The 22,598-nt window shown below is 43.0% G+C and overlaps 1 protein-coding gene and 1 long non-coding RNA gene across 6 annotated transcripts; both read left to right on the plus strand.

Moving 5' to 3' along the window:
* The first annotated feature begins 243 nt into the window (after positions 1 to 243).
* TMBIM6 (transmembrane BAX inhibitor motif containing 6) lies at positions 244 to 18,646 on the plus strand. Of its 5 annotated transcripts, none has more exons than XM_001504223.5 (10): positions 244 to 997; positions 9,309 to 9,396; positions 9,806 to 9,914; positions 12,235 to 12,355; positions 13,593 to 13,641; positions 13,755 to 13,852; positions 14,043 to 14,122; positions 14,621 to 14,721; positions 15,436 to 15,511; positions 16,622 to 18,646. In XM_001504223.5, exons 2-10 carry the CDS (start codon positions 9,341 to 9,343, stop codon positions 16,643 to 16,645), a joined length of 714 nt encoding a protein of 237 aa, XP_001504273.1. In that variant the 5' UTR covers positions 244 to 997; positions 9,309 to 9,340; the 3' UTR covers positions 16,646 to 18,646. The 5 variants fall into 5 exon arrangements, with proteins under 5 accessions (XP_001504273.1, XP_070127445.1, XP_070127447.1 ...); XM_070271344.1 differs by lacking the exon at positions 244 to 997 and adding an exon at positions 1,080 to 1,625; XM_070271346.1 differs by lacking the exon at positions 244 to 997 and adding an exon at positions 1,206 to 1,823.
* Positions 18,647 to 19,514: 868 nt separating this feature from the next.
* On the plus strand, positions 19,515 to 21,362 carry LOC138924806 (uncharacterized). Its single transcript, XR_011440072.1, has 2 exons — positions 19,515 to 19,651; positions 20,603 to 21,362. It is a non-coding gene; the product is annotated as an uncharacterized lncRNA (long non-coding RNA).
* Positions 21,363 to 22,598: the final 1,236 nt, after the last annotated feature.

Consider the following 22,598-nt stretch of genomic DNA (forward strand, 5'->3'; position numbering starts at 1 on the left):
AAGATAAATTAGTAAAAAAATAGTTTTAAAAATTGATAATTTAGAAACTTTTTTTTTTTTTATCAGTTTCGCAAGTCCTTACAATAAGTTCTTGCACAAGTGGTGCTTCTGGCTGGGGACCAGCCCTCAGGGAGCTCCAGCCCTTTGATCTCCCTTGGCTTAGTTTCTTCGGGGCTGCCAGGGCAGCTCCGCCACATCGCCGCCCTGGTCTCCCCTCCCACCCACTCCATTCCTCTCCCAACTGGAAGGACCAAGGTGACTATAAAGAGCTGCCCACCTCTCGCATGGGGAAGGTGGTCCTGGCAGCTCTCTGGCCCTGCCCATGGCCCTAGGACTACCACTTGGGCTTAGAGGGTGACCTCCAGGCTGGGGTCCGTGCATACGATGCAGGACTGGGGCTGCTATTTCCTCCTTGTGTTCCTGGAGAATTCGCTGAGCCTTCAAACGTGCTCTGAAGCTTAAGCTCCGCGAGATTTACGGTAAATGGGACCCAGTGAGAGCGCTTTTCTATGTGTTCTCTGAACCTCTTTCTTTCCCCCTTTAACATCCAATGACAAGCCTGAAACTAGAATCCCAGGACTTGGCAGCGCTCTTCCATCACGCGTCGTGGGGGCTGTATTACTCGCTAGGTGTCTTGAGTGGGACCTGCCCCTCTTCACTTTCTCCACTAGAGGCGGCTGTGGACAGCAACCCTTCTTTACTAGGGAGGAAGAAGGCCGAGACCTTTTCCTTCGACGCCCGTTGGCGACAGAGTGTAGACCGACAAGGGCACTAGCGAATGGCTCTGAAGTAGGCAGGCGATGTTTATGCCTGTACAGCCAATAGAAAGGCAGAAGTGCGGCCAACGGCCAATGAAGACTGGCTTTAAAAAGCGCGAGGGCGGGGCTTCCCTCGAGGGGCGGGCGCAGGGTAAAGCGTCTGGAGCGGACCCTGGGAGAGCCAGAAGCACATCCGGTGTTAGAAGAGCCGTGTAGGCTCCTGAGACGCTGGTAGGAAGGTACGTCTGAAGCTGGGACTGCGCAAGCCGGGAGTGAGAAGTGGAAAGGGAGTTAGGAGTTATTGTCTGAGCAAGAGTGGGAGTAGTCTCCACTTTCGGACAGACTGCGTCCTGGGGGAACGGGGCCCTGGTCGGCGACTGGACTCCGGGAAGCTGGGCGGGGAGGGGAGAAGCTAGGGAACTAGTATCGCGCATGCGCAACCGCCCCGGAGCGGGGGGAGGGGTGGGGGCGAGTCCGCCGGGTCTTTGGGGGCGTCGAGGCGGGGGGCGCCAGCAAAGGCCCTGTCTTAGTCTCCTTTCCCTCCCTCGTCCTCCTCCTCCGCCAAGTCTAGACGCGGGGGCCCGTTGGCCCCGCCTCGACCCCTCGGATTCAGGGAACGTCCCCCGCCCCTTCCTTCCGAGGTGAACGGAAGCGAAAGCTCTTGGGTTTGTGGTCACCCCCGCCCCACCCGAGCGATCGCTGCTGTGCTGCGGGGCCTCTGGCCGGGCCGCCTCTGGGCGAGCGGCGGGGGCCTCGAGAAGGGCCTGGTCGGGCGGGCTGCCCTGTCACGGCGGGGCGGGTGATGTCACACTGCTCTGTGACACGCGAGGCTGCTGGTTACTTGTAAGCCAACAGCAGAGGCGAGAGGTGAGAGGAGACCGGGGCTTGGCCTGGCTTCCCAGCCCCACGGGGCAGCCCCGCTAGTCTGATTGGTTACCTCCGGACAGGTGAGGTGGCCTTGGCTCTGCTTGGTCCTGAGCCTTGTGGGCGTCATTCTCAAAGTCCGCTCCGGAAAGGCGTCGTCGGGCGGTTGTTTTTCTCTCGGACCTTCTTGCGGGAGCCGTGGTAATAAGTAGGCTGGGGTATTTTTGTTTGCTTATTAAGTGTGGAATTGCTACCCCGTGCCAGCCCAGGTTGCATTGCCCACCTCATCAGCCTTTCATTGGCCAAACGCTAACAACCACCTCTCTGAACTTGAGACTCTGTTCTAGCAATAGTTAACCTGTGGATGTGTAATCCAGAAGAGCTGACTGTGCCGGAGACACAGACAGGTTTCAAGGTTAAAGGTTAATGGCAAATGGGCTTTTTAAGTGACTTATTGATATTTATTTCTAGTTTATTTTTTGGTTAAATGTGTAGTTTAACAATTCAGTTCAAGAGAGATTATGTAAGTTGCGTAGCCACATTTCTTATGGCTTCTGCAAACACTTATTTCTGTAATTATTAGATTTACTCTTTTTGGTTTTTTTTTTTTTTTAAGTCTTCTTTGTCTAATATTTTTTGTCCTGGCTTCGAGAGTATGTTGACGTTTAGATTGTCTGCCGTTTTCCTCCAGTGGGGGCAGAATGGTTGAATCCTTGAGAAATGCAGCCTGTAATTTGGATTGAGGGTTTCCTTCTTCCGTTAATCATCTTGTTGTGGAAACATGGCTTAGTACCCTCTTTCTTCCCTTCTCTCCCTTCCCCCCCCCATTGATGTGACTGCAGCCTTACTCTCCTAAAGAATAGGAAAGATAAAATTAATCCAGCTGTTTAGTCAACATTTCTGTTTTTTTCTCCTGATTATGGATATAGTTCATGTTTGTTGTAGAAATGCTGAAAAATACAGAAAAACATAATAGGGATCAGCATATGTTAATTTCTTTCTTTCTTTTGTTTTTTAAAGATTTCTCTTGACCCTATGGCTGGAACTGCCTTAATGAAAACTTGCTTTTCTACTGTAGGGGGTAATAGTAGAAAGAGCACCAGCTTTTAGAGGTCAGAAGACCCTTAATCTGGTTCTGGCTCTATTATTTATTTTAACTTTCTGATGTTGGTCAAGTCAATATTAATATTCCTTTAGCATTTTACAATGATTTCACACAGGTTTCATATTGGTATTCAGTTAGCTTGGTAGAGCAAGCGTTAATTAATTATCCTTATCTTACATATGCAGAAGCCTAGATGACGTTAGGTAAAATGATTTTCCCAAAGTTATGTGGTAGAAAATGGCAGGACTTGTGACTCCAAATCTGGTAATCTTGCCACTATTTCGCTGTCTTTTTGATCTTTCTTTTTAATCTTTAAAGTGGGACTAATCATTCTTGACCTTTCCTCATGGATTGATATGAAGATCAAAGAGGATAATGTATGGAAAAGGACTTTGAAAGTTGTAAAATTTTGTGTAAATGTAGTCAGTGGTATTATAGAAGGTACTACTGCTGGTCTGAAGAGTTTCACTTTATTTCATAAACTACCCAAGGGTATAATCACCTCTGGGAACACACTGAATATTCTCTTGAGGCTCGCTCTTCTGAATTTTCCTTTACGACTTTGACTTGGCTGTAAGATGTGGTAGAAGTGTCTTCCACTTCACCCTGTTTTGTGTGCCCCCACCCCCCCCAAGTTTCTAACCAAATTTCATGGAGTAGCTTTTATGTCATACACATTTTGTTTTCCAAAGAGAATATTCAAACCAAGGAGAGAGACTGTAGAGGTTGCCTTTTAGGACCACTTGCGTGACCCTTCAAGGTCGGCTCCCCTTTGAGCCACCTGGGGAATGTGACTTGAGGTTACAACACTCTTATCTGATAATGGGGTCTAGAATTGCTCTGGAGACTCCTGGTTGTGCTTAAGTCTGGGAGATAGTGAGCTGAATCCCTACAAGCTCTGCTCTCAAGGTGCTTACAACCAAATGTGTAGGAGGAGAATTGGAATCCAAAACACTTGAAAAAAGAGTTTCAAGAATGAAGGTTGAGTCTGGGTGTGCTGGTTGTCCTAATCTCTGCCTGCTCTCATTTGAGCTAAATATGGTGTTATTGGGGAGGGTTTGGTGGTTTATAGTGGAAGATGATGTATTTAGAACATTGGTACCTTCTTATGATTCAATGTCTGCCAAACAGTTGTGATTAGAAAGAGAGAGATTGAGTAGTGTCAAAGTTTGGTACAAAAAATAATTTATTGAAGGCAGTAGGCATTCCATCTCCAGTTACTAGTTTGGTTCTGAGGCAGCCCCCATGAGAGACAAGATTCGGTGTTAGCTAATCCAGGAATTTTCATCCAAGGTAAGAGAGGGGCTGACACATCTAGGGTCCAAATCTAGGATGATCAAAGCCCATCCCTAGTCCAAGCAGAATTCCTTGGATTTCCTGCAACGGAACTGACCTACCTTCTAGGAGAGGCAAGGAAAGCATCAAGCTAATGACCACGTACTTCATCAAATTTTCTACCGCCTCAGATTATCACTTAGCGGTTATTAGGCTGTCTCAAAACGCCCTGTGGCCCTGTGGGACAGGAGATACAGTGTGAATGTACCAGAGGAGAGGCTTGCCATTTAAACAAAAGTAATTTTAACCGGTAATAAGATTTTATCAATTTCCTTTAAATTTCAGTTTATGACTCCCCTCCTCCCTAGTTTAATTTTACTCTCATTTGGGTAAATATTAAACCTTTGGGATATAGCTAGCTGTGAGTTATGGTGGAATATATTTTTTTAAAAATGAATTTACGGGTCCCGTGTAAATTAGGCTTGCAACAAATGTCTTCGAAAACTAGACTTTTAAAAGGGAAGATCATGCACTGAAGACATGAGAGTAATGAGATTTCCACTAGTAACAACAGTGGTTCACATATTGAGCTGGTCTTATTTAAATGAAGCACTATTCTAAGCACTTTGTTTGTCTTATGTCACCTAATCCTCAACCCTATGAAGCAGGGAATATTATATATTTCTTTTCTACAAATGAGACTGAAGCACGGTGAGGTTAACTGCCAGAAACTTGCTGCATGTCACACAGCTAAGAAAATAACAGCCAGGATTCAAACTTGGTAGGCCATGCTCTTAACCACAGAGCTAGGGAGCTGGTTATACAGTCTGAAAACTATTCGACAGGAAAACTACTGGAAAATTACAATCCCCCCTCCCCTTTTTTTCAACAACATGGGATTTTTCTTTTAAGTATCAATTTGGTCCCTTCTGGATGGGTGGGAACAGGGTTCAACGTGGTTGAATTGCTACAACAGGAATGAAGAAACATATAATTCACAAACTAAATGTTTAATTAAATGTGTGAACAATGTTTCTTTGACTTGCTGGTTTAATGTTAAATTGTATACACTGAGGCAGCTTTTGTCCTGGCTCCAGCAATCAGCAGGCTTTTATTTTTCAAAGGCAAGGATTTTTTTTAATACATACTAAATGCATGGTGGTTTATGTTTGCATAGCTTTTTGCCACTTGGTCATGTTTCTTTCTTTCTTTTTTTAATAATTATTTTTTATTTTTTTCCAAGGAAGATTAGTCCTGAGCTAACATCTGCAGCCAATCCTCTTCTTTTTGCTGAGGGAGATTGGCCCTGAACTAACATCTGAGCCCATCTCCCTCTATTTTATATGTGGGATGCCTACCACAGCATGGCTTGATGAGCAGTGCATAGGTCTATGCCAGGTATCTGAACCGGCGAACCCCGGGCCGCTGAAGCAGAGTGCATTAACGTAACCACTGTGCTACCAGGCAGGCCCTTAGCCACTAGGCCATGTCTCACATACACTGCACTTAACAGTTGTTAGAACAAGATTGTAGAGAATTTTTTTTTTTTTAATTTAAGCCCTGGCCCTTGATAATCTTTCATTTTAGGACAAGGGTAAGGAAGATACCCAGAACAAAACAACTAACAAGACATAAGACATAGATATTTATTGGTAAGAATATCTGTCTCCTCCTGCTGCCCCTCCCTCCCCAAGCAAAAACAGACCCCAGGAATACCTAACTCAAAACAACACGTTGCTTAAGTTTTTCTTTCTTGGTAAAGCTGTGTAGTAAGTTTTTTGTTTTGTTTTGGGTGACTCTAGCAGAAGAGGCTAGCCCAGGGAACCACATAATGGTGACACTTCCAATAAAGCTTTAGCAGTATATGCATGACAAATTTTGACAGATTCTGACAAGTTTTGGTATTCCTGCTCTCCTAAGAATGAAGGCATAAAATGGAACTCCGAACCAAATTAAAGGAATTTGGTTTTGATTGACACCTGAATATTTACTTCTCATTTACAAATGCAATGCAGGCAAATTTCCCATGAATCTGGCAGGCACTGTCCAAATTTATTCTATGTAAATAATCCCACCTCCCTGTTTTCGACTTGAGTATAGAACTGGGGAGTGGAAGAGAGGATCCAATTTCTAGATTTCTGTTTGAGTTGGCGGCCAGGGTGAGGCAGACCATTGCTGGTATTGATTTTGGAATGGAGTTAGATGTCTGTTAGGGAGACTACTATTTTGGATAATTTTGAGCAACTTGCGGTGTACTTTCCCCCCTTTATTGTGGTAAAATATACATAACATAAAGTCGATCACTTTAATGTACTTGTTTTTAAACAAAGATTTTCATTTAACTGTGGGCCCCTCTGGAATGTTGCTGAGTTACTTGGTTAATAGTTTGAATCCTTCAAGCCCTTTTAAGAGCTGAGTGTTCCTGGGACTGAAAATACTGTTGGTATGGGAGCTGCTATTTTTGAGTTATGAATGCAATTTAATCTTGTTCAGCCGAGTTTGCATATTCACCATTGAAATGTAGATATCTTTTCCGTGCAGCTGAAGAGCATAAGTGGTTGAGGCTAAGATAAAAACCTGGTGAGTTTAGTCTATCTGGCAAAACTTGTAAGAACAGTTTTAACTCATTACTTATCTGTATGTTATTCTTGTCTGTTTGGAACAGACCTAGAGCAAATTGTCATGTTTCCTTGATTCTAAGACCTAACTTTTTTCCCCTCATATTTTGACAGTTCTGAAATCAATCATTGTATATGCATGTCATTATTTATTAAATGTATACCGTATTGCGTTTTCCCCCCCATAAAGCTATTAAAATTGCTATGTGTCTTTGCATCTAGAAAATTTGGTGGTTACGTGTTCCACTTAAATTTTAGAATCGGTAGTGATGTTGGAAGACTGGTTTTATTTTATTTATCTTTTTATGACTTAAACCACAAGGCACTACTAAATCATGGAGAAATTCCTCTTTGACACCTCCCTCCCTACTCTCACAACCTTTGATAGTTTTGGTTTTTCCATCAGCAGTTGTAAGAGAGGCGGTTAGTACCCCCTGGGGAAATGTCAAAGAGCAAACTGGGAAAGAGGAGTTTCTGCCATTCTCCCCTCCCACAGTTTCCACTCAGTGGGGTCTGGTTGCAGTGTTGCTCCTTTCTGATTTACAATCCCCTGGGTATTTGAGGATTTACTAACCCCACCTCCTTTGTTTAACTCTTGAAATTGGAAGCAAGAGGTACTTGAGCGTTGTTGTTGTGAATACTGAGAAACTTGGCTCCGAAGTTTGCTTCAGTGATGTTGCAAGTTCTGTCTAGGGATGTCATTAGGGGTGTTAATGGAAGCCTTAAACAAAGACACTTTCCAGGTGCTGGATTCTGCCATCCTCTAAGTGTGCTCTCTAGAGGACATGCTCATCATGGTTGTGGAAGGCTGTGGTTGGCCGTGCAACAGCCTGCAATAATTGCACCATCTAGATCAAGAGGGCCCAGAGCCCTGTGACTTAGAGGTGTGAGTAACAGCTTAGTAGGTTCTGCAGCCTCTCACTGTAGCCATCCTTAACCACTGAATTAACAAAAGAATTGAGGTGAGTAGGGATGTTGGTGAGAAAGGAAGGAGGAAAACTAGAGAAAGCAAGCTAGCCATTGTAATTGTTTCATTTGTGAGAGAGAGCCTCAGGAAACAAATGATGCTTGTGAACTCTAAGAATGGCATCTTCCCACTGGCCCAGAATTCCTCAAGAGGTCGGTTTGGGGATTGTAAATTTTACTGCTTGGATTAATTTTGCTGCATATTGGTCTAGGTGCTGATTAGCATGGGCATGAGTGGTTGGCCTGTCTTTCAAACAAATTACCTTTTGGATTTTAATCCTCCCCCCACCACCCTCCCACCCTGCTTTTGGTAGATTTGAAATGGATGGGCATTATGGGTCTCATAAGAATCTGGAGGATTGATATTTAGGAAAGGTGAAAGCCCTCGATTAAATTTGTAGTTCTATAGATTGAATGTGTTTATTTAGGATTGCCTGTGAGATAGGGGGGAGAGTAAAACGTAAGAGCCTGACTTCATGGTATTGATGTAACCTGGGTATAGTTCAGTTTAAAAATGCACTTTCTGACTTATTGAGACATTGGCAAGATCTGAATAAGGTCTGTAGATCAGATAATAATATTGTGTCAGCGTTAATTTATATTTTGATCATTGTTTTCAGAATATACACACTGAAGTACTTAGCGATAAAGAGGCATAGTGTCAGCATCATTAGGAAAAAATAGTTTTAAGGCTGTATATTGCTATGGGGGGATAAGGCAAATATGGTGAAATATTAACATTTAGGAAATCTGGGTGAAGGGTATACAGGAATTCTTTGTACTATTCCAACTCTTCTGTAGGAAACGTTCTAAAATATGTTAAAAAAAAAAACTTTCTGCACAAATTCCTTTATCGTCGAGGAACTTTCCTCTTTTTTAAATTGTGGATTCCTTTCCGTTCTAAAATGCATTAGATGCAAAGTTTGTAATGTATGTATTTAAAATGCAAATCCTAGTGCCAGACCCAGCTTTATAGTTTTTCTTTTCTATCTTTGGGGCGCTATACCTTTGCTGAGGGAATTCTCTAGCATCTTGAAACAATGACATAGAATTGCTTTATGTTCCAGTGAGTGGGTCCTTTTAACTAGATTGCTAATTGAGAATTTCTCAAAGAAACAGTCTTCTTTTTTCTTCTTCTCCCCAAAGCTCCCCAGTACATAGTTGTATATTTTTTTTTTTTTTTTTTCTGCTTTTATCTTCCCAAACCCCCCGTACATGGTTGTATATCTTAGTTGCAGGTCCTTCTAGTTGTGGCATCATAGTTGTATATTCTAGTTGCAGGTCCTTCCAGTTCTGCTATCTGGGATGCCACCTTGGCATGGCCTGATGCGGGGTGCTAGGTCCTTGCCTAGGATCCGAACCGGCAAAACTCTGGGCTGCTGAAGCCAACCACTCCGCCATGGGGCCAGCTCCACAAACTGTGCTTTAAAGGGGCAAATTACCTTCTGAAAGAAGAGAAATCAAATGCTAGTAATCGTTTAGGGAGGAGAAGAAGAAGAGTTCATTTCCTCTGTCCCCTTTAAAATGGTTGAGTATGACTGCAAATGTATTCTAGAAGAAATCATATAAAAATGAAAATGGTTGTGTTAGGGCAGTGGAGTTTTAGATAACTTTTCATTTTTCCAAACTTTATGTTGCTATTTTTCATAAGGAAGTTATGTTATCTTGTATATCCTTGTGTCTTTAAAATAACCTTTCTTCCTTTTATCCTTGATTCTGCAGAGCGGAGGCTGTGTCCCACAGAGTCTGGCATCATGAACATATTTGATCGGAAGATCAACTTTGATGCGCTTTTAAAATTTTCCCATATGTAAGTGTTTTGACCTTGACTGTAGTTCCTTATTGTATTTCTTTTCATATCTGGTTTCTTTTCCTCTTCCTAGTTTATTAACTTTTGTATGTATAAACTAACATAATAATTTTGCTAGAATTGAGAGGATCTGATAAAAGCATCCGGATTCTAAGGGCTGCTCTGTGGTCATTGGAAAGCCAGATAGTTGCTCTAGCTTGTGTACTGATTGTTCATAATTTTGGGTTTTTGGCTCTTCCCCAGCATTTAAGATTCTCTGTTAGTTAATTAATCTATTTCAAAACCTTCCTTTTTTAATTGCATTATAATTTTCATATATTCACTGGGAAGGAGAAGAGAGGGAAATGATTCTTGGCTTAGAGATGAGATTGGTCCCAGAGTGATGGCCGTTATTAACATTCTTTCCTAGAACCCCCTCGACGCAGCAGCATCTGAAAAAGGTCTATGCCAGTTTTGCCCTGTGTATGTTCGTGGCAGCTGCGGGGGCCTATGTCCATGTGGTCACTCATTTCATTCAGGTAAGAGCAGTTTTCTCTCCTAGTTGCTGTAGCACAAAGTGCATTAGGCAGAAACTAGCTCAGCAGGGTGGTACAAGCCTGTCCCCCTCCTTAGTCCTTTTCAGTGGTTTGGGATCTGAACTCAGCCAGAGCCAGCTGGTAAATCAGGACATGTAGAGCCATTTAAATTTCTGGCAACTGTGCCCTTTCTAAATACTGAAAACAGAATGTCTTAATCCTGACACTGAGTGGTGTGCTCCTGACGTACAAGACCCCACTGAGTAGAGGCATGATGTGCATGCTGGGGTTCTTCTGCACAGTGGCCTTTTTATATTTTCCTCCATTCTTCCTCTTTTTTGCCTGAATGACTGTGGAGAGCTTGGATACAAAACACTGATTGTATGATTAATTATCAGAAGAGGCAGGGTTGAGACCTTTAAGGGTTTGACCCATTTTATCTCTGATACACTTATTATATCTGCATGGTTGAGTGAAAACCTTCAACAACTCGTTTTCCTGTGTTGAGAGAGAGTTTGAGTTTGGCTGGCAGGAATAAATGGGACAGTTGAGGAGTAACAAAAAGTTAGAAATTCTCACTAACCAAGACTTGTCCCTTTTAGAGTGTCCTTTTTTGTATAAGTACAGGGGTCGACCTGTGTTGGCATTTGTCACTATGCCTATGCTGAAGCATCTGTTGGCAGGGGTTGTGTAAAAGATTACTCTAGACACTCAAAGGATAGGAGTTTGATCCCTCAAGTTTAGATTAAAACATACTCCACTTTTAGGCGAGAGTGGTCCTTTTGGTTTCTGGTTGTGTTTTTTTTTTGTTTGTTTGTTTGTTTTTTATTAAACTCCTGTATTATTATTATTTTTTTTTTTTTTAAAGATTTTATTTTTTCCTTTTTCTCCCCAAAGCCCCCGGTACATAGTTGTGTATTCTTCGTTGTGGGTTCTTCTAGTTGTGGCATGTGGGACGCTGCCTCAGCGTGGTCTGATGAGCAGTGCCATGTCCACGCCCAGGATTCGAACTAACGAAACACTGGGCCGCCTGCTGCGGAGTGCGCGAACTTAACCACTCGGCCACGGGGCCAGCCCCTGTGTTTTGTTTTTTTAAGTAATGTAGTAAATTACAGTCATCCTCATTATTTGTGGATTCCGTATTTGTGAATTTACCTACTCACTAAAATTTATTTGTGACTCTAAAATGGTTACTCATGGTGCTTTTGCTGACATTTGCAGTTATACCCAGAGTGGCAAAAAATTTGAGTTGCCCATCACACCATGTTCCAGCTGAGGTTGAACAGGCAACACACTGCCTTATTTCATGTTCTCATACTGTAAACAAGTGTCCTTTCCATGGTCTATTTAGTGCCATGTTTTTTGCAATTTTGTGATTTTTCTTGGTGATTCTGCTGTTTAAAATGGCCCCCAAGCACAGTGCTAAATTGCTGTCTAGTGTTCCTGAGTGCAAGAAGACTGTGGTATGCCTTATGGAGAAAATATGTATCTAGATTAGCTTTTGTTCAGGCATGAATTATGGTGCTGTTGGTTATGAGTTCAATGTTAATGAATCAACTATATTTATCAAATAAAGTGTCTTTAGACAGAAAACACTTAAAACAAGGTTATATATTATCAATTGATGAAAGTGTGGTGACTAGAAGCTCACAATAACCTAAACCTTTATTTCCCCCAGGAGCAATTCTTTGGTATTCGCTAGTTTGTTGTATGGTGAGGGCCTGATTCCTGGTTCATAAACTGCCTTCTTCTCTCTGTGTCCCCACATGGGGGAAGGGGCAAGGGAGCTTTCTGGGATCTCTCTTATAAGGACACTGATCTCTTTCATGAAGACTCCACCCTTATGACCTAATCACCTTCTAAAGACCCCACCTCCAAATACCATTGCATTGAGAGTTAGGATTTAAACATGAATTTCTGGGGGACACAAACATTTAATCCACAGCACCCTCTCAGTCTTTTTGCTCTGTATGTGTATATGTATTTTAAGGTGATCAAAAAGGAATCCTTTCTACTTGTTCTACAGATTGCAATGTGCTTCAAGCACTTGTCATTTTGATTCATCTTTTCTATTTCTTGGGCAAGACTCGTTTGACTTGGGTAGCCGTGCTTGATGGACTACCCAGGCTGGGAGAGCCTCCAGGAACCACTCCTGTCCTTCAAAGCTTCTGGTTTTTCTCCTCAGCCCCCACTGCCTTTTCCCCTGCCTCCAGATTAGAAGCAAATATTAGGAAGTTCAGATGAATATTTGAACCCAGTAAGGTCTCCTGCAAAATAAATGTGATACTATCAAGTATTTAATTATTGACTCTGCATCTGACAGGCTGGCCTGCTTTCTGCCTTGGGCTCCCTGGGGTTGATGATTTGGCTGATGGCAACACCTCATAGCCATGAAACTGAGCAAAAAAGACTCGGACTTCTTGCTGGATTTGCTTTCCTTACAGGTATGTTAGGGGATTGGTCTAATTTTGAGGAGGGAAACTGTATTTTTACTCTCTCTTTACACTAAGGCCTGAGATTTGTATTTATCCTGACTCACCCCAACTGGCATACTGTACTATCCAGTCTTGTGTTTGAGTGTATTTTGCTTTGTACTGCTTTCTTATTTTGTATAGGTGCATCTTCCTTCTCCAAGGAAAGGGTAAGCTCTTTGTGACTAGTGACTATGACTTCCACTTTTGTATCCAAAAATAAGCATTTGTGTGCTTGAATGAATGAGGTTCAAGAGCTTAGGTACTATAAGTTGTTATTGGTAGATGTGGGACTAAACTAGGCCCGAGAATCTGACTTAGTTGGGCTCACACTGACAACTGTCACAGGAGCATCTGTTCTCAACCTTGCAGACAGCTAATTAAAGCCATATATTGAGACTCATCGTACAGGGCACTTTGCTGATTCTCAAGAAAAGAATTAAAAGCACAACTCTTCTAGAATTATTAAGGAAAACAGGACTCGAGCTACATAGTAAAAATACTTGCAAAGCAACATTTGAGTTAGTACAACTCATTATGAGTACATCTAATCTTTAGTGTTGGAGAAATTGTGAAAAGGAAGGGATTTAGTGAATAAAATTTTTGTGTCAGGGAAAGCTATTTTTTGAAAGCATTAAGGGGTGGAATTATCTGAAGGAGAGAGGAGAGTAGCCAGAGAAGAGGAAACCTTAGAGCTGGAATAGATTTCCGCTGCACCTCCGTTGGGAAATGTTCACCTGCAGAACCAGTCGGGCCTTTTTTGCTGCAAAAGGAGTTAGTCCTGCATGACTGCAGGTTGTTGGCCACAAGGCACTGTTTTCTTCTTTATCTTTTTCTTCTAATTCCTGATCTGGCCTACATTACAGTCTCACATCACTCCTCTTCAGAGTTTTACAGCCTTATGACTTAGCTCAAAAATGTTTGACATGCCTGCTTCATTTTCTCTAGTCTCTCGTCCTTCTGGGATCATCCATGGTTTTCAGCTAAGAGGACCATTTTGCTGCTCTGTCTATAAATAAGTCAGTCAGTGAAGTATACGTTCTCTGGAAAACGAGGGTGAAGGAGAGAGATTTTTAATTACTTTAGTCCACGTTTTGTTTGGTTTTTTAGGAGCATAGGTATGCCTGTGCTACTGATGATCGGCTTTTGGATGAGGGTCCTCTTCAGGAATTGATGGTAATATTGTGTTTTGGGACTTTTTGTTTTCTAGGAGTTGGCCTTGGTCCTGCCCTGGAGTTGTGCATTGCCATCAACCCCAGGTAACTGTTAAAGTGTGGTATCATTTATATCTTTTTACCTTTATGAATATGCCATCCAAAAATAGGTTGTATACCTGTAGCCCTCAATCTAATGGCCTTTTTTTTTTAAACAGTATCCTTCCCACTGCCTTTCTGGGCACAGCAATGATCTTCACCTGCTTTACCCTGAGTGCACTCTATGCCAGGCGCCGTAGCTACCTCTTTCTGGGAGGTAAGTGTGACTGGAAAACAGAAGGTCTCCACTTTAGCCAGAAGTCTCACTAGGACTCTTTCCCTACTCTCCAACTTCTTGTGACTATTAGGTTGAAATTGAAAGCCTTTGTTTTGGGGGGAAAGTAAGGAATGGCCTTAGGGGATTGCTTTGGCTTTTTTCAAGATGGCTTTTTGTCATCTCTTTATAGGTATCTTGATGTCAGCCATGAGCCTGATGCTCTTGTCCTCCCTGGGGAACCTTTTCTTCGGATCTATTTGGCTTTTCCAGGTAAGACTTTGCATGTAACATTCCAGCAGTCATTTGCCTCACACTTCTTTTTCTTGCTTAACCCTAAAGCAGGATAGACTAAGAATCCTCCGGAATGCTCACCTTTGTTTGGCAGTGCTCTTGAAGCCTGCCACCCACCCCCCGCAACCCTCCTAGGGTGGGGCCTTCTGCTATGGGTGAGAGTACAGACTGAATAGGGTTTGGGCATTGCTGAGGAGAAGACAGATTGCTCAGAGATCATTTTTCTAAAGCCAGTCCAGCAGCAGCTCCTTGTTAAAATGATTGAAGTTCTTCCAGTGACATAAAAAAATGAGTGCGGAATTGTGCCTAGAGAAGTAATGTGGTCTTCACCACAGGCTTCGGCTCCCATGAATGTTAGTGTTAGCAGGGTCAGCGTTTGATGTACTTTTGGTGGCCAAGAGCCAGAAAGAGGTGCAGCTGTTTTTTTCTCTGTGGTGTCTACCATATGGTAACCTCATCTTCTTCTTTTTTGGTTAGGCAAACCTATATGTGGGGCTGGTGGTCATGTGTGGCTTTGTCCTCTTTGATACTCAACTCATTATTGAAAAAGCTGAAAATGGAGATAAGGATTATATCTGGTGAGTGTGAAAACTGATCTTTAACAAGTGTGAAGGGTGAGGCATAACTATTTCATGCCATAGCTGTTTTCTGCATCTCTGGGGTGATTCTTTGCCTGACCCACCTTTCTGTCCACATCATTAAGGATAAGAGTGGATCAGGTGGCACTGGCTGAACTTAACGTGGCCAAGCTTTGGGAGTGTATATGGTAGGATACCCATGATTTTGGAACTGTGTACCCAATAGCATAGTCTCTCTCAATACCTGAAAAGACATCAAATTTTTAAAAATTGGACTAATAATATGTATTTAATTATCCATACGTTTAATAGTGGTTACCTCTAGGCAGAGGAGAGGGAAAGAGATCTTTCACCTTTTTCTCTTTATATTTTTGTATTATTTAAACCTTTAACAGTGAGAAGAAGATACATGTAACTTTTAATATATAATTTTTTTAAATGTAGTAGTCCTCTCAAATCTCACAACTAGTGGCAATTCAGGGTTCAGACTTGGACCTCTGCGGAGTCTAAAGCCCAGTTTTTCTCTTCTCTGTGCTACATGGCTTTGTTGAGGTGCCAAGGATCTCAGACCCCAGAATTTCACTTCCTTGGTGGTAGAGTGTTGGTAAAGCTGACTCATGAGGTGGGGGTGGCGTTTTTATGTTCTGCACCTTTGTGAGCTTGTGGATAAAGAAGGTGGGAAGTGCAGTTTGTAATCTGGTTCTTCTCTTTCAGGCACTGCGTGGACCTCTTCTTAGATTTTGTTACTCTCTTCAGAAAACTCATGATGATCCTGGCTATGAATGAGAAGGTTAGTTGGCCCACCACCTGAAGATCAGAGAATGGCCCTTGGGCTCAGCATCTGTGTGTACTTCCAATCTGAAAACTTGCTCACACACACTGTAGGTCTAGGGTAACTGTGAGGCGGGCCACTGAGTGACAACCCAGAAATCTTCAGCTGATGGAGAAAAAGGAACAAGTCAAAATAATCCTTTTTTAAAAAAACAAATTCCTGAGATTAGTATCAAAGGGAAAAAGAGTTTCAATGGCAGCAAGAAATAATCTATATGAAGAATTGAAAGGCTGTAAAGATAGTTATGAATCAGAAAGATATTTTACGGGATTTGTTTAATATTGACAACCAGCTTTTGTAAATATATTTCAGAAGTAAACCAATTTTATCCATTTGTTAGTCTTAATTTTTTTCCAGAGAAGTATTCTGTGTAGGGTTAATGAGTGTCAAACATCGATTCCAGCAGTAGGGGAACAAAGGACACCACGAGTTTTGCTTTACAGACCTTACTGTGGAAGAGGAGACAGTGAGTGCAGTGGTGGTGGGGGCCTGTGACCAGATGGGATTGGTGCTTCCGTGTGGTCTGTGCGCAGCTGGACTGAGCACCAAGCAGGCGCCCCAGTTTCAGTCAAGTCTCAACTTTCATTGGTTTAATACACCAGGCTCCCACCTAAGATTGAATGAAGAATTCCGCTGGACTCGATTATTTCTGAATGGTTGGTTTATGCACAGGATTTATGCTTCTCAGGCCTAATGGAAACTTGGTCTTGGCCTCTCATTTGGTTCTTATAGGGTAGACTGCCAGGCTGCAGCCTTCACTGTTTGGGATCTGAGCTGTGGTGGTTGTGAGTAGCTGAGAGTGGTCTGGCAGCCCACCTAGATACTCTTGGGATGGGAGTAGGAACAACTGCTTGACCTTTATTCTCATCAAGTCTGTCAGCACTTTGGGGGGCCACCAGTGGAAGATGGTTAAGATTCAGTTCCTGCTGCACTGAGGGAGCATTTCTCTCTTTTTTTCCTCAATTGTCTGTCCCAAAACAAAGGCAGCCAGGTATTGGCTCACTTCAGAGTTTTAGCTTAAATGTCAGATGCTAAAAATTAATTGGGTATTTTTTTCTTCGTTTCTAGGATAAGAAGAAAGAGAAGAAGTGAAATGACCATCCAGCCTTTCCCATTTGACTTCTCTCCCATCACCCCTCATTTTCCTCTTTGCACACATTACAGGTGGCGTGTGATAATGAAAAGCATCAGAAAAGCTTTTGTACTTTGTGGTTTTCTCTATTTTGGATTTTTTGATCAAAAAACTGATTAGCAGAATATAGTTTGGAGTTTGGCTTCGTATTCCTGGGGTTCTTCCCCACTCCCTTTTCTGTCAACCCCATCCCTAGCCTCTTCCTCTGCTCAGGCAGCCAGACCACCGTGATAAGGAATGGGACCCACAGAGGGAGCAAACTCCAGGAGTCCACTTTCTAACTGAGCTTCAGTTACCTGGACCGGAACTGTTGGGTAGAGCCTCCTCAGCTCTTCCTGCCTCAGCATTGTTTGATTTGTGCACAGTTCTGGGGCACTGGGCAGTGTGTTTTCCATTGTAAAGAAGTTTGCTGGTCCCATTGTTACTCGGGTTCATTATATCTAAGCCTCTGTCAACCCCTGCAAGGAAAATGAAGAGCCTCTTCTGGTGGATGCTTTGCTTCTCTGAGCTGCCCAAGTCCTGCTGGTCTGGCAAGCACACTTTTCTGCCTTGCCATTACAGAAGGAATGTGGATTTGTGTCTATTCCCTTGCCTGTCCCTTTTCTGACCCTCAGGGAGTCTCCCTGCTTTCCATCCATAGGGTAGAAGGATTTCAGCACAAAGGGAAGACTAATTCTTGTCACGCATTTATGAAAAGGCTGATTATGTATGGCAAGCTAGAGCATGGATTTAACACACCTCCCCTGGTCTGTCTGTCTGTATTTTTATTGGTTATCACCTTAGTTGTGAGTGGCCTCTGTCAGGCATCTATGATTTCCCAGGAGAGGAAAGATAGGGAAGGGGAATGGTTGAGCCTTTGGGGATCATTGTGACTGCCAGACAAACCTAGATAAGGACCTGTTTGGAACGGGGGGAACAAAATCTCCGCTGAATGGATCTTTGTTCGGATCAACAGAACTGTTATGTGGGCTGTGATGACTTGGGAGGCAGCATTCATAACAGTCCTTTGGTGCATTTTTGTCTTACCCCACTTGGACACAAATAAGTAGTGTCGGGCCAGAGATTTGGGGCAGTAGGTAAATGTTCATTTTACAGATGCACTTTAGTTTTTGGTCTATTCACCTGTTCCCAGAAATCTGCAGCCTTCTTCCAGGTGGGGGCCAGGTGACCAAACCTGTAAGACGTCTGGTTTCCTACAGCTTTGTGGTTGCAAGTGTGGGAGGTCAGTGCTGATGTGGATCAGCAACTCCTTTCCTGTGGGCTGCCACAGTCAGATGGCACAGAAGGGCAGGCAGCCTTGGGAGCCCTCACAGGGCTTCAGTGTAAGGGGGACTGAGCCATCGAAAGCTCATTGCCAGAAGGATACCATTTTTGGCTCTCCCTCTTCACTACCAGTACACAGTTTGACCCAGTGGCCACTGGTTCACAGTACGCCACGTCACTGCCATCCCATGAAACAGTTTGTTCCCAGGCCGTGCAGAATCCTGGAGTGGCATGCTGACCAGAATGGCTTGCTTCTGCAGAGGATGCTGCCCCGTGACTTAGCTGCTGCCTCCAGCTTCTTGCTTAAGAACTTACTAAAGGGACTTCCTTCCCATTAAAACCCCAATAGCAACTCTCCCTAAATTTGTTGATTCTCTGCTAGGCCTGAGAATCTGAATTAACATCTCTTGAAGCCAAACTCCGCCTCTTGTGCTTTTTTTGCTTTGGATAAAGGAGTTTTTCTTTAGAAACAGTGCCAAGAATGACAAGATATAAAAAACTAATTTTAAAGAAAATGCCTAACAGGTTTTTAATACAGTAATCACTGTAATTATCACTTTCTTTTCTAGTTCCTTGGTTTTCAGCTCAGGCTGCATTCTCTAACTCATACTGTGAAGAAAGAGGTGTTTTTGATTCAGAAATATATGAAATCTACATAGTCTTAATTTGTAAAAAATAAAGAAAATTCCTTAACCTTTCCTAGTGTAAATGTGTGTTAAATTCAAGGCCACAGCTGAACACGGGTCTGGGGTACTATCTGACGTCCTAGTAGGGGCTGGGAGTGGGACAGGCTTAAGTTTCTGCTCTAAGTGTGAATGGAAAGAAACAAGGACCCCCACTTAGGCCTCCCACTCTGTAACCCTAGCTTGCCACAAATGTTGAGAATTTTCTCTGTCCGGTACACAGCTCCGGCCTTTCTCTGGTCCTCCCCTTCCCCAGCCTTTATTGTAGGTGGTTTTTAGAAGCAGCACGTGTAGTTGGTTCCACTGTACAGCCAACCTTTGGAATTTGGGGATCCATAATGGAAAAAGCATCATAATCCACTCATTCTGCAAGTATTTCTGGTCACCCACTGTGGTCAGGCTCAATTCTAGATGCTAGGCATCATCAGTGAAAATAGAAAAATCTTGGTCTTCATGGAATTTATATATGAGATTATAAACCAAAGTTTGCATTATAATCAGGTTATTCCATTTGGGCATGCTTGCCCTCTGGTTGTCATGTTCTTGGTAGACAGAACTTCCTGTTACTGTGACTGGTTCATGAGGTTACTCCCAGTTGACCTTTTTGGAGTCCACATACTTCCATCCCAGCTAAGGATAGCCACGTCTGTCTTCAACTTGAAAAGTATTCCTTAAGCATCTTCACCATTTTCTCTCTTGCTGACTTTGAAAAAGGCCAGTCTCAAAGACTCTTTAAAGCCCAGTTTTATCCTTAGGCTGCCTTCTGTTCGGTGGTGGTTGGGGGGAGGGGGGGTTTGTGGGGGGGACAGTAGGCACAACAGAGCTTACGATATATCAGGCACTGTCCAAAGAGCTTTACATGTTTTGTTTAATATTCCCAATAGCCTAAGAAGGTGGCATATTTACTGCATCTGATCAATAACTTCCAAGGTTGTGCTGGCAGGCAGTGGCAAATCTGTGTCCAGAAAACCCAGCTGTGCTGTCTCTGGAGCCCCTGCTCTTCATTGTTGTCCTGTGTAGGTAAGGTTAGTGCTTTCTAGGCTGGTGTCATCCTTTCCATCCTGACCTTCGTCCTGGCTACCGCTCCAGCTGAGGTGGAAAGGGAAATGTGAGGAGTTTGGGGCAAAATCTCCCCACCCCTAATCTTTGTAACCAGAGTGGGAGGGTGAGTTCCATTTTAGATCTCCCCCAAGGAGCCTACTAATTACAAATTAATAGAAGAAGTTAACACGCAGCAGCTCAATCATGCCTAGCAGACCTGCAGGACCAAACTAGAGTGAGGAAGGCCCTGGTGAGTGGCAGAAGTGGAAGGGCCTCTATGCTGGGAGAAGAGAGTCTGTCCTGCCTAAGCAAGCGATCAGATGCAGGCATCCACTAGGTGCCAGGTGATGTGCTCCCTGCTAGTGATAAAGACGGATAAGACAGTTACTGCTTTTTAAGTCACTCACAGCTGAGCAGAGCCGGAGAGCCACATGCAGACGTTATGTGCTTATGCTGGGGTAAGCACAGTAGGCTATGAGACAGCAGTGGGAGACGCTTAGCCCAGCCTGGTGGTTCAGGGAAAGGTGTTTTGGAGATGATACCTGAGCTAAGGCTAAATCTTGAAGATTGAATCAAAGTAAGACAGGTGATGGGTTAAGTAACGAAATGGTGGGAGTGGATGTTTTCAGGTCAAGGGGTTAGTATAAGAAAAAAGGCACAAGAGCATGACTCACGGGGGAGTGCTGTGTTGTAAAGTTTAAGGAGGAGACTAGTAGGAAATGGGAGGGAAGGGTAAACAGGAACTGAGGACCTGGTGTTCCCTGTCAAGGAGCTGGTTTTGTCCTGAGGGCAGCAGAGAGCATTCAAAGTGGTCAGATTTGTGTTTTCACATCTCAAGTGACTGGAAAACAGACTGGTGGGGAGGGGACAGTTGAAAGGCAATTATACACTAATGCCCAGATTGTGGTTTCTCTCATTTCTCACTAAAAGGAACCAGAGCTCCTTGGAGAAATGGTGCTTAAAGTTCTGTGCAGGAAATGTAGAGGACGAACCTGGAACATAATGTAATGCCAGAAAGCAAAGACACTATCAAAGATAACTAGCCTCATTCAAAAGGACTCAGGGGCTAATCTAACGAGGCTCCAACTGGCTCCAAAGATGGGGTAATATGAGCATCAGTAAGTATTATAATTGCCATGGATTGAAATCAGATAAATATTTTTAAACCCACAAGTTCATGAAGATATTTAAGTATCTTATTGGTCACCTTTGGAGGATGCTAGAAACCAGTCACTTCTGAATACTTTTTAATAAAGGGGAAGAAACAAGCATTTGTCTTTTCTGTATTAACTGTACTTTAGGGTAATCAGAAAGTAAGTGAAAGTTTCTCTCCATGGAAATATTCCAGCTAACAGGTGAAGAAATTATAGCATTAGTTTATCACTATTTTATAAACCTCTGATGAAATAATGAAGCTAGGCAATGAAAATCAATAGCCACCAACATCATATTGAGAGAGACAACCTGACATATATGCCTCCTGAAGGAAGTAAACAACACTACCAATGAAGTTTTCTTGCAAAAAAACCTGAATCTGAATCATATTAAGTTCTAGATCTAAGTATCAGTTTACAGGAAAGACAGAGATCAGAGGACTATGTTAAATAACATCGTGGGGATGCAAGCAGCAAAATCTAGTAAATGCAAAACTCTAAAGACAACCTGGTTTCTTAAAAAAAAAAAAAGGGGGGGCAAAGAAACAAGAACAAAACCAAAAAACAAGAAGGAAGGGAGCCTAGAGATTAAGATTTATGAACCATATCAACAAAATTCAAAGGTGTAGACCTTGTCTGGATCCTGATTCAAATAAACCAACTGTAAATGGAAAAAACAAGAGAGAGCTGGGGCAATCTGAACCTGTGGTACCAATTCTCTGGGATGGTCCCCAAGGTCCTGACCTCCTGATGTTCACACCCTCTCACACTGAAGCAGGCTGGCATGGATGACCAAAGGAATACTGCAGAAGTGTGTGTGGCGACTTACGAAGCTGGGTCATTTTTAAAACGCATTGCAGCTTCCTCCTTGGCTCCTTGGTTCACTTGCTCAGGGGGACCCAGGCACAGGTTCTGAAGCCATTCAGGCTGCCCCGTGGAGAGCCCTCACAGAGAGGACCGGAGCCGCCTGCCAACAGCCAGTCAGTGTGGACGAGCCAGCTGGGGAGCAGGTCCTCCAGCACCTCCTAAGCTTTCAGGCGACTGCAATGTCAGGAGACCAGGAGCCAGAACCGCCCAGCGAATCTGCTCCCCAATTCCTGACCCACAGACACTGTGAGTGACAATAAATGTTTATTGTTGTTTTAAACCACTAAGTTACACAGCAATAGATGACTAATAGGAATCCTGACTAGATAGTTGATGATTTAAAGAAATATTGCTAATGCATAGTGCTAATAATGTTATTGTGATTATGTTCTGTAAAAATTATCTTTTAGAGATGCATGCTGAAATACTGATGGATGCATAATATGCTGTCTGAGATTTGCTTCAAAATAATGCAGTTGGGGGCAGCAGGGATGGAGGGTATAGATGAAGTGAGTGGTCATGAGTTTATATTGGTTGTAGCTAGGCAATGGACATATTCATTGTACTATTCTCTCTACTTATTTTGTATGGTTGAAATTTTCTATAATAGAAAGTAAAGAAAAGGTGCTTACAATGGTCCAGAAAAGAGATGGCTGAGATACAGCAGTAGTTACAAAGATAGGAGGAAAGACAATGGAGTAAAACATTCAGGAGGTAAAATGTCCAGGCCTTAGTGATTGAATAGACGTGAGGAGGTGAGAAAGACAGGAGACTCGAGGGTGACTCTCTGGGATCTGGATGGTCCTACCAGCCACTTGCCAGCTGTGTACCTTGGGCAAGTTACTCAACTTTTCTCTGCCTCCTTTTCTCATGTGTAAAAGGGAGGTAATAACAGTACTTACCCG

The sequence above is a fragment of the Equus caballus genome, chromosome 6 (genome assembly GCF_041296265.1).
Source record: "Equus caballus isolate H_3958 breed thoroughbred chromosome 6, TB-T2T, whole genome shotgun sequence".
Taxonomy (NCBI): Eukaryota; Metazoa; Chordata; class Mammalia; order Perissodactyla; family Equidae; genus Equus; species Equus caballus.

Bases quoted from the DNA above. Each gene is read 5' to 3' on its own strand.
- TMBIM6 (XM_001504223.5), top strand. From the start codon at position 9,341: ATGAACATATTTGATCGGAAGATCAACTTTGATGCGCTTTTAAAATTT. The intron at 12,356-13,592 runs GTATGTTAGGGG...TTTGTTTTCTAG, and splicing joins TGGATTTGCTTTCCTTACAG to GAGTTGGCCTTGGTCCTGCC. The intron at 13,642-13,754 runs GTAACTGTTAAA...TTTTTTAAACAG, and splicing joins TGCATTGCCATCAACCCCAG to TATCCTTCCCACTGCCTTTC.